The sequence below is a fragment of the Natator depressus genome, chromosome 26 (genome assembly GCF_965152275.1).
Source record: "Natator depressus isolate rNatDep1 chromosome 26, rNatDep2.hap1, whole genome shotgun sequence".
Classification (NCBI taxonomy): domain Eukaryota; kingdom Metazoa; phylum Chordata; order Testudines; family Cheloniidae; genus Natator; species Natator depressus.
The window spans coordinates 10349115-10362426 of NC_134259.1; the positions used below are offsets into that span (position 1 = coordinate 10349115).

A 13312-nucleotide genomic window follows, 5' to 3' on the forward strand; every position below is an offset into this window, starting at 1 on the left:
TTTGCCATGGCGCTCTTTGTAACAACAGTGTTTTGGCCCTCGTGTCCTAGGCTTAGATGTCCCCTCTTTGCCTACTACCGGTGTGCATGCTAGAGGCTGCAGCATTTCAGTGGGTGCTGTAGTGTTGGCAAAGCATTTTGGGATCCTCTGCAGTGATTGCTCTGCTACATTTCTGTGGTATCTGCCTCAAGGTTGCGTGGGGAGCTCAGGGCTCTGGTCCCCCGGGGGACTTTTTGGGGGTGGGGAGAGGGGATAAGTCCACATTTAATATCTGTGCAGTTGCAGAAAGCCCAGAGAGAGCTGGGTAATTCAGTTGAAGACTGAAAAGTCCAAGGACTGTCCCAATTTGTCAGGCTGTTGTGATCTGTTAAGGAAGGATTTCATTAATGCACATTGGCTGGATGGTGCTGTCTGCTCTATCTTGATCGTACAGTTATTCTGATTGCTGCCTTCCGAGCTGATGTATATGAAAAGAAGCCGCTTACCATGCGTCTAGCCAACTTAATGCTTTGCAAGAGAGTAAGCTTCTTACTGAACCAAGGATGTGGCTGACTCACAGCCCTGAATCTCAGCTCTCTCTCTTAGAGGGTGTCATTACGCCTTCCAGAGTTCAGGTGAATGGGTAAGGCTTGTATCAGAGCCATCTGATGTGGGGGATGCATGCCCCCATCTGTCTTTTCTACTATTGGTGCATTGCAGTATTTTAACATGTTGCAACATAAAAACAGATTGAAGGACATTTAGGGGAAAAAAATAACATTCAGAAATGAAGGGGAAGGAGAAAAATGAGGGTGCTTAGGAAGGGAGCAATCAAGGATGAGAAGGAGGGACAGCAATAAATATGGGGCCACGAATGGCTACGTAGCAAAAACTCTTTCAGTAGCTGGGAGAGCTGGGGAGGGAGTTCCACAGCCTAACGCCCACCCTCCCAATAGCCAACCGAGCAAAGGTGTGAATTTTAAGCTGCCTCTGTCCTTGGTTTCTCTTGACTCACCTTTTCTGCTTCCCACAACCAAGCTGTCGTACTTGATGTCTGGATACCGGTGCTTCACCTGTCCTGTGGAATTCAATAACGACTCCAACAGCTTCACTGTGGATTGCGAGCCATCTGAGCTGTTCCAGCTACAAGAATATAACATCCCCCTGGTGATTCAGTCTGTCATTCGCTGGGTAGGACTCTGAATGTGCACTCTCAATTATGGATAGCTTGGCTATAGCCATTAAAAAGGGATACATTAACTGGGCTGGAAATGCCCAGGAGGGAGGGGATTAGTTTAAGGTACTACGAAGGAATGCAGCAAGAGGTAACTGGATGAAACTGACCAAGGAAAACTTTATTTCCGGAGATGTTCCCCAAATGGCGAGACTGGTTAAACCAAGGAATAATCTCCCAAGGGAATTGGTGGAAGCCAGATTTCTTAAGTTGCTTAAGACTAAATTGGACAGAGCCCAGGAGAACATACTGTAGGGACCAATTTTACCCTGCTCGAGGTGCTCAAGAAAGGTCTCTTCCAGCTCGACTTTCTATGAAGTAAGAAAGGGCTCCTCATGCAAATGAAGTGATCTAGCAAAATAGAGAGAAAATTACAGAGAATGCAGTGGCACTGCTCTCATAGACCAAGGCCCCATAGTGCTAGGCACTGGACATACACAGAACAAATGCAATCCATGCCCCAAGCCACTTACAAGCTAAGTATGAGACAAGAGACGACAGATGGATACGGACAGACGGGGAAATACAAGGAAACAGTGACAAAATGGGCCAGATACATCCCTGGCTTTGCTCTGATGTCAAGCAGGGGTGAATTGTGGGACAGTCTGCATCTGAGATTTGTCTTCGCGGATTTGGGTTTAAATAGAGGTGATTAACACCAAGGTCAAGGTTTCTGAAAGCAACTACAGACTTCGGGTGCCGAACTTGAAGTGCCTTGAAGGGGCCTGAGTTTGAGGGCAGATGCACGGTGCTTTCTGAAAATCTGGCACCTCGAGTTGGCCTTCCAAAGTCACTAGTCACTTGAAAATCTTGACCTTGGACTCCAGTAAGGCAGGGTTAGGATAGATTGCAATGGAGCCCAATGCGTTTCTCTGATTCTTTTCCCACTTTGTCCTTGTCTGCAGAAAACAGTCCGGATGTATCCCTTCCAGATCCACAGCATCGCCCTCTCCACCTTTGCTTCCCTCATTGGGCCCTTCGGAGGATTCTTTGCTAGTGGGTTTAAGAGAGCCTTCAAAATCAAGGTAGGGTATGCATCGCCCCCTTCCCCGGAAGTCAGCTTCCGATGCACCTGCTGTCTGATACTTAACACATTCTATTGTCACCACCGTAAACAATGCCGTAGGTCAGAGGATGGTGGGGTTGGAGGAGGCTTCTGTCCATATTGAGGGGAAGGAGGAGGAGGGCTCTTCTCATGTGGAGCGGAGGGAGGAAAGATGGGTTAATGAAGGACAACGGTGAAGTGCTAAAATGAGCGTTGATGCAGCATTGAGGCTGAGAAACTCAGTACCTGCAGGTCAGGAAATTCCACGAGCTGAAGCTTTCTCCAACACATTGCCCAGACATAGGGTCTTTTCTATGTAAATATAAACCTTTTATACCTTAAAATACAGGATGCTCAGTGGGGCAGGGTTTTAGATGATACAACTTCCTCTTTGGAATTTCCTGCTCCTCAGTCCAGATGTCGCGCGCTTTTGTGCGAGAAGTATTGCTGGGTGGAAAAAGTAACTTTGGGGAGGGGTGATGAACACCCTCCTCAGTCCGGCTGTGTTTAGTGCTATCAGCAGATGTTCTGGGAGAGAATGCAGTGTCACGCAGGGCGTCCATGCTACGTGTGTGCAGTAAATGTGAATAACGGGCATTTGGCGGAGCTCAGTGAAACTCTTCTGATTGCACAGGACTTCGCCAACACAATCCCAGGGCATGGCGGGATCATGGATCGCTTTGACTGTCAGTACCTGATGGCTACCTTTGTCAACGTGTACATTGCAAGTTTTATCAGGTATTATTTATTGCTTCACGGCAGCACTTAGCGGCCGCAACTGAGCGGCCCCGAAGACCTTAAAATCTAAATGCACAGGACACTGGGCAGGAGGGGAAAGAGACTGGGAGTCTCGCCCAAGGTCACACGGCAGGCAGGTGGCAGAGCCTGGAATAGCATCTGTGTTTCCTGAGCTCCAGTCCTGTGCCCTATCCACTGATCCCTGCTTCCCTTCTCCTTTTGGGCTCACCAGAGCATATACTAAGGAATAACTCTTTCCCATTAGTTTGGGCCTTGGCCGATAGCTTTATAACTGAATGGAAAGGAAAAACACTGGTCTGGAGGGATATTTTGTGGCTTTATTTGAATTTATGTAGATTTTTGGATTTATGGGGCCCTTCTAATGGAGGGGGAGAATAATTTCTGCCATTGATCAGAAATTAAAGACTCTATTTACATTTCACTTGTGTCTCTTTTTCCTCACCTGTAAAATGGAGGCAGGTGAATGAGGCTTGTCTCCTTTGTGAAATGCTGAGGGACGGGGATGCTTGAAGTTAGGCACGTGCTTTGCTGAATTTGAGCCCAGACAACCAGATCCTGGAGTTAGGATTCATTGCAAACAGTTCTTTCTTTGATTTGTTGCAGGGGTCCTAACCCAAGCAAACTGATCCAGCAGCTTTTAGCTCTGCGGCCAGACCAGCAGGTCCACATCTTCAACACGTTAAAGGCGCACCTTGTTGATAAGGGTATGTTGGCCAATTCTGAGGACGCGTAGGCATCCAGGCAGTTGGAACAGGACAGAAAAAGAGGGCAAGTCCCCCAAGGAAATCCAAGCTCGCCTGACCTAAGACAATAACAAGGCCTCGTTTCACTGTTGTTTTTTTCTTTCCTTGTAAATGTTTGCATTTGTGGGGTTTTGGGGTTTTTTATAATATGTATTTATATGGCTTTGGTTAAAATAAGCAAAGTGGAGCTTCTAGATGGAAAGAAATCAAGAACTGAAGGGACCGTAGGGCGAAGATGTCATCTCGGATCTGCGTGGCAACTCTTGTCTTCAATGTGTATGGGCAGAACTTGACTTCACGACTCCTAGGGGATGTATCAACGCTGGGATGTGTGCGTGCGTTTTTCTGCCCGGGTGCAGCTCTGGGAGTGTAAGCTCTAGTGAAGATGAGACACGGGCACTTTTACATCAGTATCCTCTAACCCTGCCAGGCTGTGTCTATACTAAGAAAATTGGAAGCCATGCAACTCTGTCAGTGGAATAGAGAGGGCACTGGTTTTTTTGCAACCTTGTGTATCCCTGTATGTAGGCTAGGGAAATTGGGGACCTGTAATTATCCACTGGTGGTAGCTCATTGATGAATTTGGGTCTTCATTTCCCTAGTATAGCCATAGCCTGGGTGTGCATAGAACTTCTTGCAGGTGGAGAACAAAAAGCTCAACAAATCTGAAAGAAATGTTTGCCCTAATCCTGCTACATAAGGTCCACACAAGAAGACACGTGCATACGCTTCGACTTGCCATCTTTGTAGTACCTCCCACATTTCCCCAACTCCAGCAAATATTTAACAAAGTCGATTTTAAACCCACATTTTTACTGTGCCATTTAAACAAAAATAGACCCAACTAATCTTTACATCAGGGACAAGAATACAGAAAGGGGAATGTGAGAGGTTCAGGTTGCCTCTAAGGTGAATCAAATAACTTATTTTAAAAAGCATTCCAGTTTTATTTAAGAAATCCTACTGAGTAAGAACAAGCTTTTAAAAAATTATTTGTTCACTTTTTCATGGCTTCTTTTCCACCCAGAGCTTAATATATATATTTTTTTAAATACTGAAGCATGAAAACGTCTCTCAAGAGTAGGAGATACCACACCCTGATATTTTAGCTGTTTGGAGAGCTATCACTCACAGAACTTTATTTTCCCATTTGGAAGTCCAGAGGGCATAGTACCCAGCTGGCTCTGCTGTTGTGGTGGGTTTTATTTTCTGGTGTGGGGAGGGTTGTTTGGTTTTTTTTGTTTCATTTTTTCTTTCAGGGATCATGTCTGCCAATGATGGATGACTTGAGTTCGAGACATCATGCTACTGAGTTTACCGTGGTCTGGGTTTGGTCAGCTTTCCAGGCTTCTCTCCTTTCTCCGTCACTGACTCAGTCTTGTTTTATGTATGTTGCACTTAACATTTGGAAACATGTAATTGTTTTCCAGGTATTTCCCTCTCTTTCTTGACTTCAAACATACCATAATTTTTAAAAAATAAAATAAATAAATAAATGGAAACGCAATCTAACGGACTTCAGAGGTTTCCAAGAGTCAGAATGATGATTTGTGATGTAACAGCACAAAAATTCATTTTAGCAGTGGGTTATATTAACATTGTCATGTATCAGGGAACTCTGTTTTACTGTGACTTCTCTCCATAGTTTGCGTGTGAGCCAGGCTGTGATGAGAAATACATTTTATATATTTGTTGAACCTGGGGAACAATTGACAGGGAAAGATGATATAGAGATGCTGTTGTTCGTGTCTTGAAAGCAAGTCACTGTCCTATGTCTTCAACGCAGATCTATATTTGAAGCTAGCTAACCTAAAGTCCCTGAGATCATTCTGTATGCTTTACTCCATAGTCTCGTGCCACCACTGCTTCCACATACCTCTGGCGTATTTTTATCTTGACAGCAGCCACTTCCTCCTCTCCTTGTACTGGAGTTCCGGAGGGCAGAGATTCGCATCTGCGGTGCTACACAAACAAATATTTGATCAAAAGCAAAATGGTGCTGAGAGAATATTAAAGCAGAGCCCAGGTGACATGCGATTTAAGGGTCGGACTCTGCACCATGCAAGACATCCTCAGCTCCCGGTGAGGGTGCTCAGCAAATTGCAGGACTTGCCTGTTTCTATGGTCCCAATTCAGGGTAGTATTGAAGCATTTTTGCTTAATTTTTAAGCAAATGCTTTCCTGAACTGTAGGCTTAGAGCCCAGTGTCGTGTCTACTGAAATCCTTGGGAGTCTTGACTTTGACTTAAAGGCATTACATTCGGGCCCTTAATTTGGTTTCAAAGGAGATTTAGGAGGCTGTTTTTAAACCTTTCTTCCCTTAGGTTTTTTTGGGGGGGTTATCACCTGGCAAAACAAAAGTTTCTTCTCTTTTGGATACTTCCTGTCTGATACCAATATCTTCTGGAATTCCTGCATACTAAACTGTTTGAGCAGATGTTCATAAACAAGTTATCACGTGGACCTACAGTACTGTGTATTAAATGAGATTACAATGTAGTGATCTATAGAAAAAACACACTTTCACCTGTTTTCATGTAAGAATTTGGTCCTCCCCCGGCATCTGTTCTACATCTTCATACTTTTTTACAATTATTAGGTGTACTTTTTTTGAGGAAGCTTATGATTTTAAACTATAGGATTTAGGGTTTTCTTGACGTTGGGCTGTTTTAATACTGACTCTGAACACTGGAGGGCATACTGTGTTCTCGAGTGTCTGCATACTTCTGAGAGATAGGAATAGCCATCCACCTATCAAATTAAAACCTTTCTGAACTAGGCCAAGTGCAGTTTTTCAAACCTGGGTTCATACGTTTTCTCTACTTCTGCCCCCTCTTCAACCTTGAAGTGAAGTAAAACGAACCTTCAGACCTGTCAGGTATCCTGATAAATTAATTCTATGTGTAAAGGCGCTCATAAGTGCTGTTACTTGTTAGTGTCCTGCGTATGACTGCTCTTACTCAGCAATTCTCATGTTGCGGTAAGTGTACAGCATGGCTTATTGGAAGTGTACAATAATTACACTGGTTTAACATCCAAGGGACTATGGGATAACACCCGGTGTATGCTGTACAGAAAGTTACGTACCAGAAGGATGGAATCCTCTGTTTTGCATAAGCTCTGTGGTGCGGCCTGTCTTCATTGCACTGATCCATTGGTTTATTAAAAGCCCTATATTTCTCCTCCCTGCCCCCCATATGCCGCGCAGAGCTCTCTAGTTTGGATCATAGTTGAAATTGGCTCTGAAACAGGTTTACCAGCCAGAGAATTTCAGCCTGTGCATAGTAACTGCAGTGCAACAGAGTGAATGCAAGTTATACTATTGTCTAGCTTCTAAGCAATGACCTTCTTAACCCTCTGTATGCTGGTAGTTTGCCCTAAGCGGTTCAAATTGGCCACCCCAAAATGAGAGGCCACTTTTAGAAACTTGTGGAGTAAGTGACTTGTCTAAGGCTACAGAGGAGGTAGGAGTTAATGTGTGAGCCAGGGTTTAAAAACCTTGAAGTTACAGTACAGTGTTTGGGTTCTCGCCTGCATAAGGGAGGATTTGAGCCAGAAACTTTAATTTTGCCTCATGTCAACAAAATCAGGATGTAAATCTGAATATTAAGAGTGCACTTTGGAGTCTAGCAACTTTAACATGTGTATCTGTGTGTGTTGTGCAGGTGACTAGGTCCTTCCCTCGCCTAGTGTTTAACCTTGGTCCTAACACAGCTCTTGTGAGCCCTTAGATTTAGTGACTTTGAAAGATTAGCGTGTAGCTAGTGCTCATGAAAGACACTGCTGACAACAGAGCTGCCTTGGCAAGACTTTCATAAAGGAGCTCCCCAGAACTTTTTCCTATAGCTGAAATGCACGAAATCAAGAGCCCCTGCAAGTGACGTGCATGCTGTGGCAGCTGCTTTGAGAGTACTTAGGTTAAAGGGAAGGTCCTCTCGGCCTGCTGTACAAGGAGACAAACTGCAAAAGCAAAGTCGCTGGTGTGTCAGAACAAGTGGTTGAGGAACAGATGCAACAGCTCTGTGGTTGTCTAAGCTAAGAGGGAGGTATAACGTTCCTCATTCTGGGTCTCTGAATTAACCCAAAACTGTGAAAGGGCTTCCTTGCTGTCTGTTTAGAGCTCTACAAATGGGCTGGTTCTGAAACTACCTGCTAGCAAGGTCAAATGAAATGGCCAAAATAAATGTAAAGGGATTTTTAGAATGCTCTAGTAAGTGAGGGGAATGCTGGAGACTGAGGCCCTGATCCTGCAACCAGTTGGACAGGGGGACCCATTGCATTCACAAGCAGAGCCAGGGGCCTAAAATCCTCTGCTTGGAGAGAGGTGTCTTCATAGATGATCGTAGGTAGGTAACATAGTTGAGTACAAGGAGCTAAGAGGCCAAAGGTTAGAGGATTCTACGTGGTCAGCGATGGTGAGTAGAGGTGACAATGTAGGCAGTTGCTGGGGAGTACTAGCTGAAACGGGCTGGTAACAAGGGATGACTGGTCCTTCTGAATACATATTGATGAGTTGACCAAGTTCAGTTGCACATCCTTTGAAAAATTCCTTTATATTCTTTGTCTGAGCTACATGAAAATATAAGCAAGCCATGAATGAGACAGCAGCTGGAAGCAAATGTCTGCAGGTATTCGTTTTGATGAGCATAGTATCCAGTTTTCTCTGTTTTGCTTAAATCCATTTAATTTCCCAAAAATGCCCGGTGCCCGGCTCATTTTTACTATGGGTGGTGCATCTGTCAAGGATACTTTAGTTTGGTTATGCTGTATTTTGTTAGTACTATCTATCTTTCCCTTCAGAGACATCATAATTAGCAAACCTCACTCCTTGGGATAGAATTCCATTTCTGCCTGTATGCATTGGGTTCTCCTCTAATCTGAAATGTGAGCAGATATTGCTCTTTTATGTTAAAACCCTAGCTCTCCAGCGAAGGAATGGTCGATCATGGCATGTGTTGTCTTATCCGAATAGAGCCAAGGAGCTGGAGTTCAGTTTGTAGTCAGGAGATTTGATTGGCTGAATGCTGAACTTCAGAGCCATAGAGGTGGTGGTTTCTCCCCTTGCATAGGAAGTGCAGAATACTACAGGAAAGCAGTAGGGGGCTGTTGAAGGTTCGTCATGTACTGAGGATAGACCGTAATAGTAGCCTTTCCATTACAGGCCTGAAATAAGAGGACAAGTTTGGTAAATGTTAACAGCATTTAAAATGCCTGAATACTGATTGGGGCAAACGCCTACAGGTAGGCTGAGTTTGGTTCTAAGCAGCCACATGCTGGTTGCCAATCACTTTGGAAGCTTGGAGCAGTTTAGCTGGCGTTTCCAACTGGAAACTGACTTCTCCAACCCCAGTTGCAGCCCAAGTTACGCTGTGGATTAAACCCATCTTGACTAGAAGGCCAGGAGTGGCACAGAATGCACAGCATAGAGCCTCATTAACGTCCAGGTTCTGCTAGGCTTACTCGGGTTGAGTGGTTCCTTACTCCACAGTAGTATCTTTCCTGTGTGTACTCCCCTGGACTTGATTATACTCACTCTGAGTAATCCTAATTAGCAGAATCTAGCCCTAAGGATCTGCTCCCATTTGATTGGGAGGGGGATTTTTGCCATTGACTTCAGTGGGAAATCCTACAGCACCACAAAAAACTGAAGCACCAGTAAGTACATTGCAGAGGCCTTTGGGAATTGTTGATTTCACATGGATCAGGACAGGTCTCCTAGTTTCGTGCATGCATCGGACTCCCACAAGCACGCAGGCCAAGGCAATCACTGTATGCGAAGAGGGGAGAATTCTCCATCTTCCTGCAAAAAATCTTTTTCCTGCTAGTTCTGTAGACTTGGAAAATAGATGTAACCATGCAAAAACCATCCACGGTGGTCATCAAGACTTGGTGGGGGAGACAACCATTTTAAAATTGGAGTCAGCATGCCTCTGTCATCATGAGGGCTTGTATACCTCCCGACACCTGTAGCCAAACCCAGAGTTACATTTTTGTACTACAGTAATTTTCCCTCTGGGTTACTGTTCCCCAGCTCTGAGGTGTCCTCTGCCATCTGCTTACTTCTCTGTGCATTGTTTTTGATCGATGTTTTAGCAATACGTGTAGATTTGCCTTTTTGATTGAATGTCAGAATGTGATATATTGTATATTTTAAAGTATTTACCCTATTTATATACTGTATGTTACTGTTAAATAAATATGTACGTTCTACTATCTGTGGCCAAGTTATTAACACTGGCAGAGGAGGGAGCTCTGTTTAATTGTGCCTTAAAGGGCACTGGTGTATTGTAGCAGTCAAGGCAAAATGTAATAGCTAATCCTTGGAGGGGTTGGGTAACCTCTGCTTTGTTCTGGTAACTAAGATTCCATCTGTTTCAAACCTTCTCCTGTGATTTTTATTTATAAGAGGAACCCAAGCTTCTCATCCCCAAATGTCCCCAGCGATCGGACACTTAAATGGATAAAAACATCCAGAACCAGCACTTTCCACTGGGGATGTTGGCTCTCCTTAAGCACACTATTAGAGGGGCTAAATCCTTTTCCTGCCTCCTATCCATCCATGGCAACCATGGGTAGCCAGGCTAGACCCTGTAGGGACTGGGGTTAAATTCCTTTCTTGTATGTCAGAGGCATTGAGTAAGATTAGGGGGTCCAACAGATAGTCCGTGCCCAGAGAGCTTAGGCCCAGATCTTCAAAGGTGCTTAACTCCCATTGAAATCTGTTGAAGTTAGGAGCCTAAATACCTTTCGAGATCAGGGCCTTACAGTGCAACTAGACCAGACAGATAATCAGAAATAATTCCTCCACATATATACACACGCATACACTTTATCGAGGAGGAACTGAAGCACAGATATTGTCACAGAGCTGGAAACAACTCAGATCTCCTGAGAGGCAGTATATTAACAACGCAGCCAGCTATCCTCCCTGAAAGCAATCCCATTCTCCCCCAGCCACACACCTTTTCCTGTGGTGCTGAGGCCACAGCAGCTCCCCATAAGAGGCAATAGCTGGTGAATCTGTGTAACAGCCCTTCCACGGGCCTGTTGCACAAAGCACCTCTTGCTGAGTGTGGAGCTGGCTCCCTGGACCAAGATGTGGCAGACAGGATTTGCGGGCTCCTGCATGATGCAGGAAGCTTAAGGCTTTTTGTTGTCTGTTTTTACCAAAAAAATTCCCAGGTTTTTTACAAAAAGTTGGGGTTTTGTTTACCAGTTTTCACCTGAATTTGCACCATTCACATACATGAAAATAGTGATTATGGGTTAAAAAAAAAATTCAATTAGGTGGATGTTTGTGGAGAAGTACGTGTAAATACCAGGCTATCTGGTAAAGTGAGGAGACACTGTAGTGTCTTCTGGAGGCCTCCAGGACGTGCTATAAAAATTCCATGGCCGACCTTTGACGCCACAGCTGGTTTTCTGCATATCCAATGGATTAAAAGCCGCTGGCGTTAGGGGCTAGCATGCTGTGTAGTTGTCCAGGGCCCCAGGCCACAGGGGGCCTCGCGAAGTTGCTTGGACTTCAGCTTCGGGCCCGGGTGGTGGGGCTCAGGCTTTGGCTCTCTCTTCTGGGCCCCCGCCGCTCTAAGGCCGTCCTCGTCTCTGGTTTATTTTGGCTGACACCCCCGAAAGCTGCTCGTGGGGCCCTGGACCCCTGGCTAAGAACCACTGGAATGGAAGACACACACACACACACAGAACATTCATGAAATAAACAACAGCTTGAAACAGTTTTTATTTTCTGCAGGTACTTTTCTCTCGCTTTTTTTTCATCTTCCCATCCCCCAACATTAATCCTGATCTTTATTCAGAAATCTGTGGAATTCATGTGCACCAATTTTCTTCCACTTTTTTTAATGTTTGTAATAAACAGAGACGCTTGGGAAATTTTAAACTAAAGCCACAAATGAAGAGCCTTGGGTCATCTGCAGCAGTTGCGTCTTCGGGGGGGACTGCAAACATCTGTATTTTCCGTATGTAAGATGCAGAGGCTGAGTTGTGATCTTGTTTGATTTCCCAACCCATCATCACTTCCCACTTTGATGAGGCTGAGAGAAGTTAGTGCCAACCCACCTACCGGTTAACACATTTAAGAAATCCTTTGCGTATTAAAGAGAGGCTCCATACAAGTCCTGCCACCTCTCAGAGGCTGAGGGTTTATCTACAGGAGAACTTGGCCAGAACAGCTGCACCATGTGAGTGGCTGGAATAAGTATGTTCACGTAGGGAGTTAGTTCCTTAAATGCACGTCCTACAGTACTTCTATTCCAGAATAACTTCTGTAAATGAGCCCTACTGGTTTGTCAGTACAGCGAGGCCAGTTCTGCTGACTCGCAACTGGGGCAAGGCAGGAGCAACACCCCTGGCGTAAGTGTGGCAAATCAGTCATTTTTTGGACCGTGAGAGTCCATTTAAACTTAATAAACCCCAGGGCTCACAATGGCTCAGAGAACGTTTTGGTGCAGGGAATACAAGGCTGGGCTAAGACACTTAGGTTCTAGTCCTCTGTCTGCCACTGGTCTGCTGTGTGCCCTGGACAAGTGACTTCCCTCCCTGTGCTTCAGTTCCCCCCATCTTTAACATGGAGCTAACCAACCTGCTAAACCTACCTTCATACAGTGCCTCAAGGAGCTGTGGAAGAGCACAGCTAGGTTACTAGGGTAATGCCTTGTTTTGGGCTGGCTAGCTGACCTGGAGGGGGTTTCCATAAGTCCTAACTTGTGTTAATTCACATGGAGAAATGCAATTTGCTTCTGTCCCCCCCCCCCCATTTATGCTGTTTACATGCCATTCAACTTGCCCCATTAAATTAGACTGGACTGTCTCAGGCTTCTGTGCTGCTGTCCATCACCATGGTGTCTGAGCACCTTCCTTATGCGCTAACATTCAGATTGCGTGTTCAAATCATGACTCATCCCCTCCCTTTGCACGGTGACATAAGTGACCATTTCTTCTCCTTTCCCAAGGGAGATTTAGAAACAAAAGTCTGACCCAAGCTTATGCTGCAGCTCTTCCTCTTGTAAGAGACGGTGGCTCTTCTGCTTAAAAATGGCTGCAGGGTGCAATACAATATTCATTGGTTCGCTGAAGTGATTGCGTTTCATTAACTCTGAAATGTAAATTAAAAACCCTCTACATTTCTGAATGACGACGTTTGGCCGCACATGGCATAAGGAAGTTTATCGCTCGCACAGTGCAGCTATGCAGTTATGCTGACTTACTAGAGGACAGGCTAATTAACCACGAAGCTAACTCTTGTACATGGGCCTTAATTTACAATGGATGAAGCCATTCTATCTAAAGTACCTTTAGAGCCCTGGTCATGTAATATCTCACACTGCCATGTATTTAACCTCACCCTGGGAGATTAAATATAACCCCTGGGAGGTCGGGCAGTGCTGTGATCCCTGTTTTACCAATGTGGAAACAAACAGACACAGAGAGACTAAAGGGGTGTGCCCAGGGTCACACAGGAAGTCTGTGGCAGAGTAGGGAATTGAACCTAGGTCTATTGAGTCCTAGTCTAACTCTTCCCCACCCACCTGTCCC

The 13312-nt window shown here is 45.0% G+C and overlaps 1 protein-coding gene across 1 annotated transcript in view; it reads left to right on the forward strand.

Moving 5' to 3' along the window:
* The window catches only part of CDS2 (CDP-diacylglycerol synthase 2), a 45177-nt gene extending 35266 nt beyond the window's left edge, over positions 1–9911 (forward strand). The window contains exons 10-13 of the mRNA XM_074940269.1: positions 1018–1170; positions 2119–2238; positions 2893–2996; positions 3621–9911. Coding sequence (XP_074796370.1) covers positions 1018–1170; positions 2119–2238; positions 2893–2996; positions 3621–3750 — 507 coding nt within the window. The 3' untranslated portion in view covers positions 3751–9911. The remainder of the gene's footprint in view (positions 1–1017; positions 1171–2118; positions 2239–2892; positions 2997–3620) is intronic.
* Positions 9912–13312: the final 3401 nt, after the last annotated feature.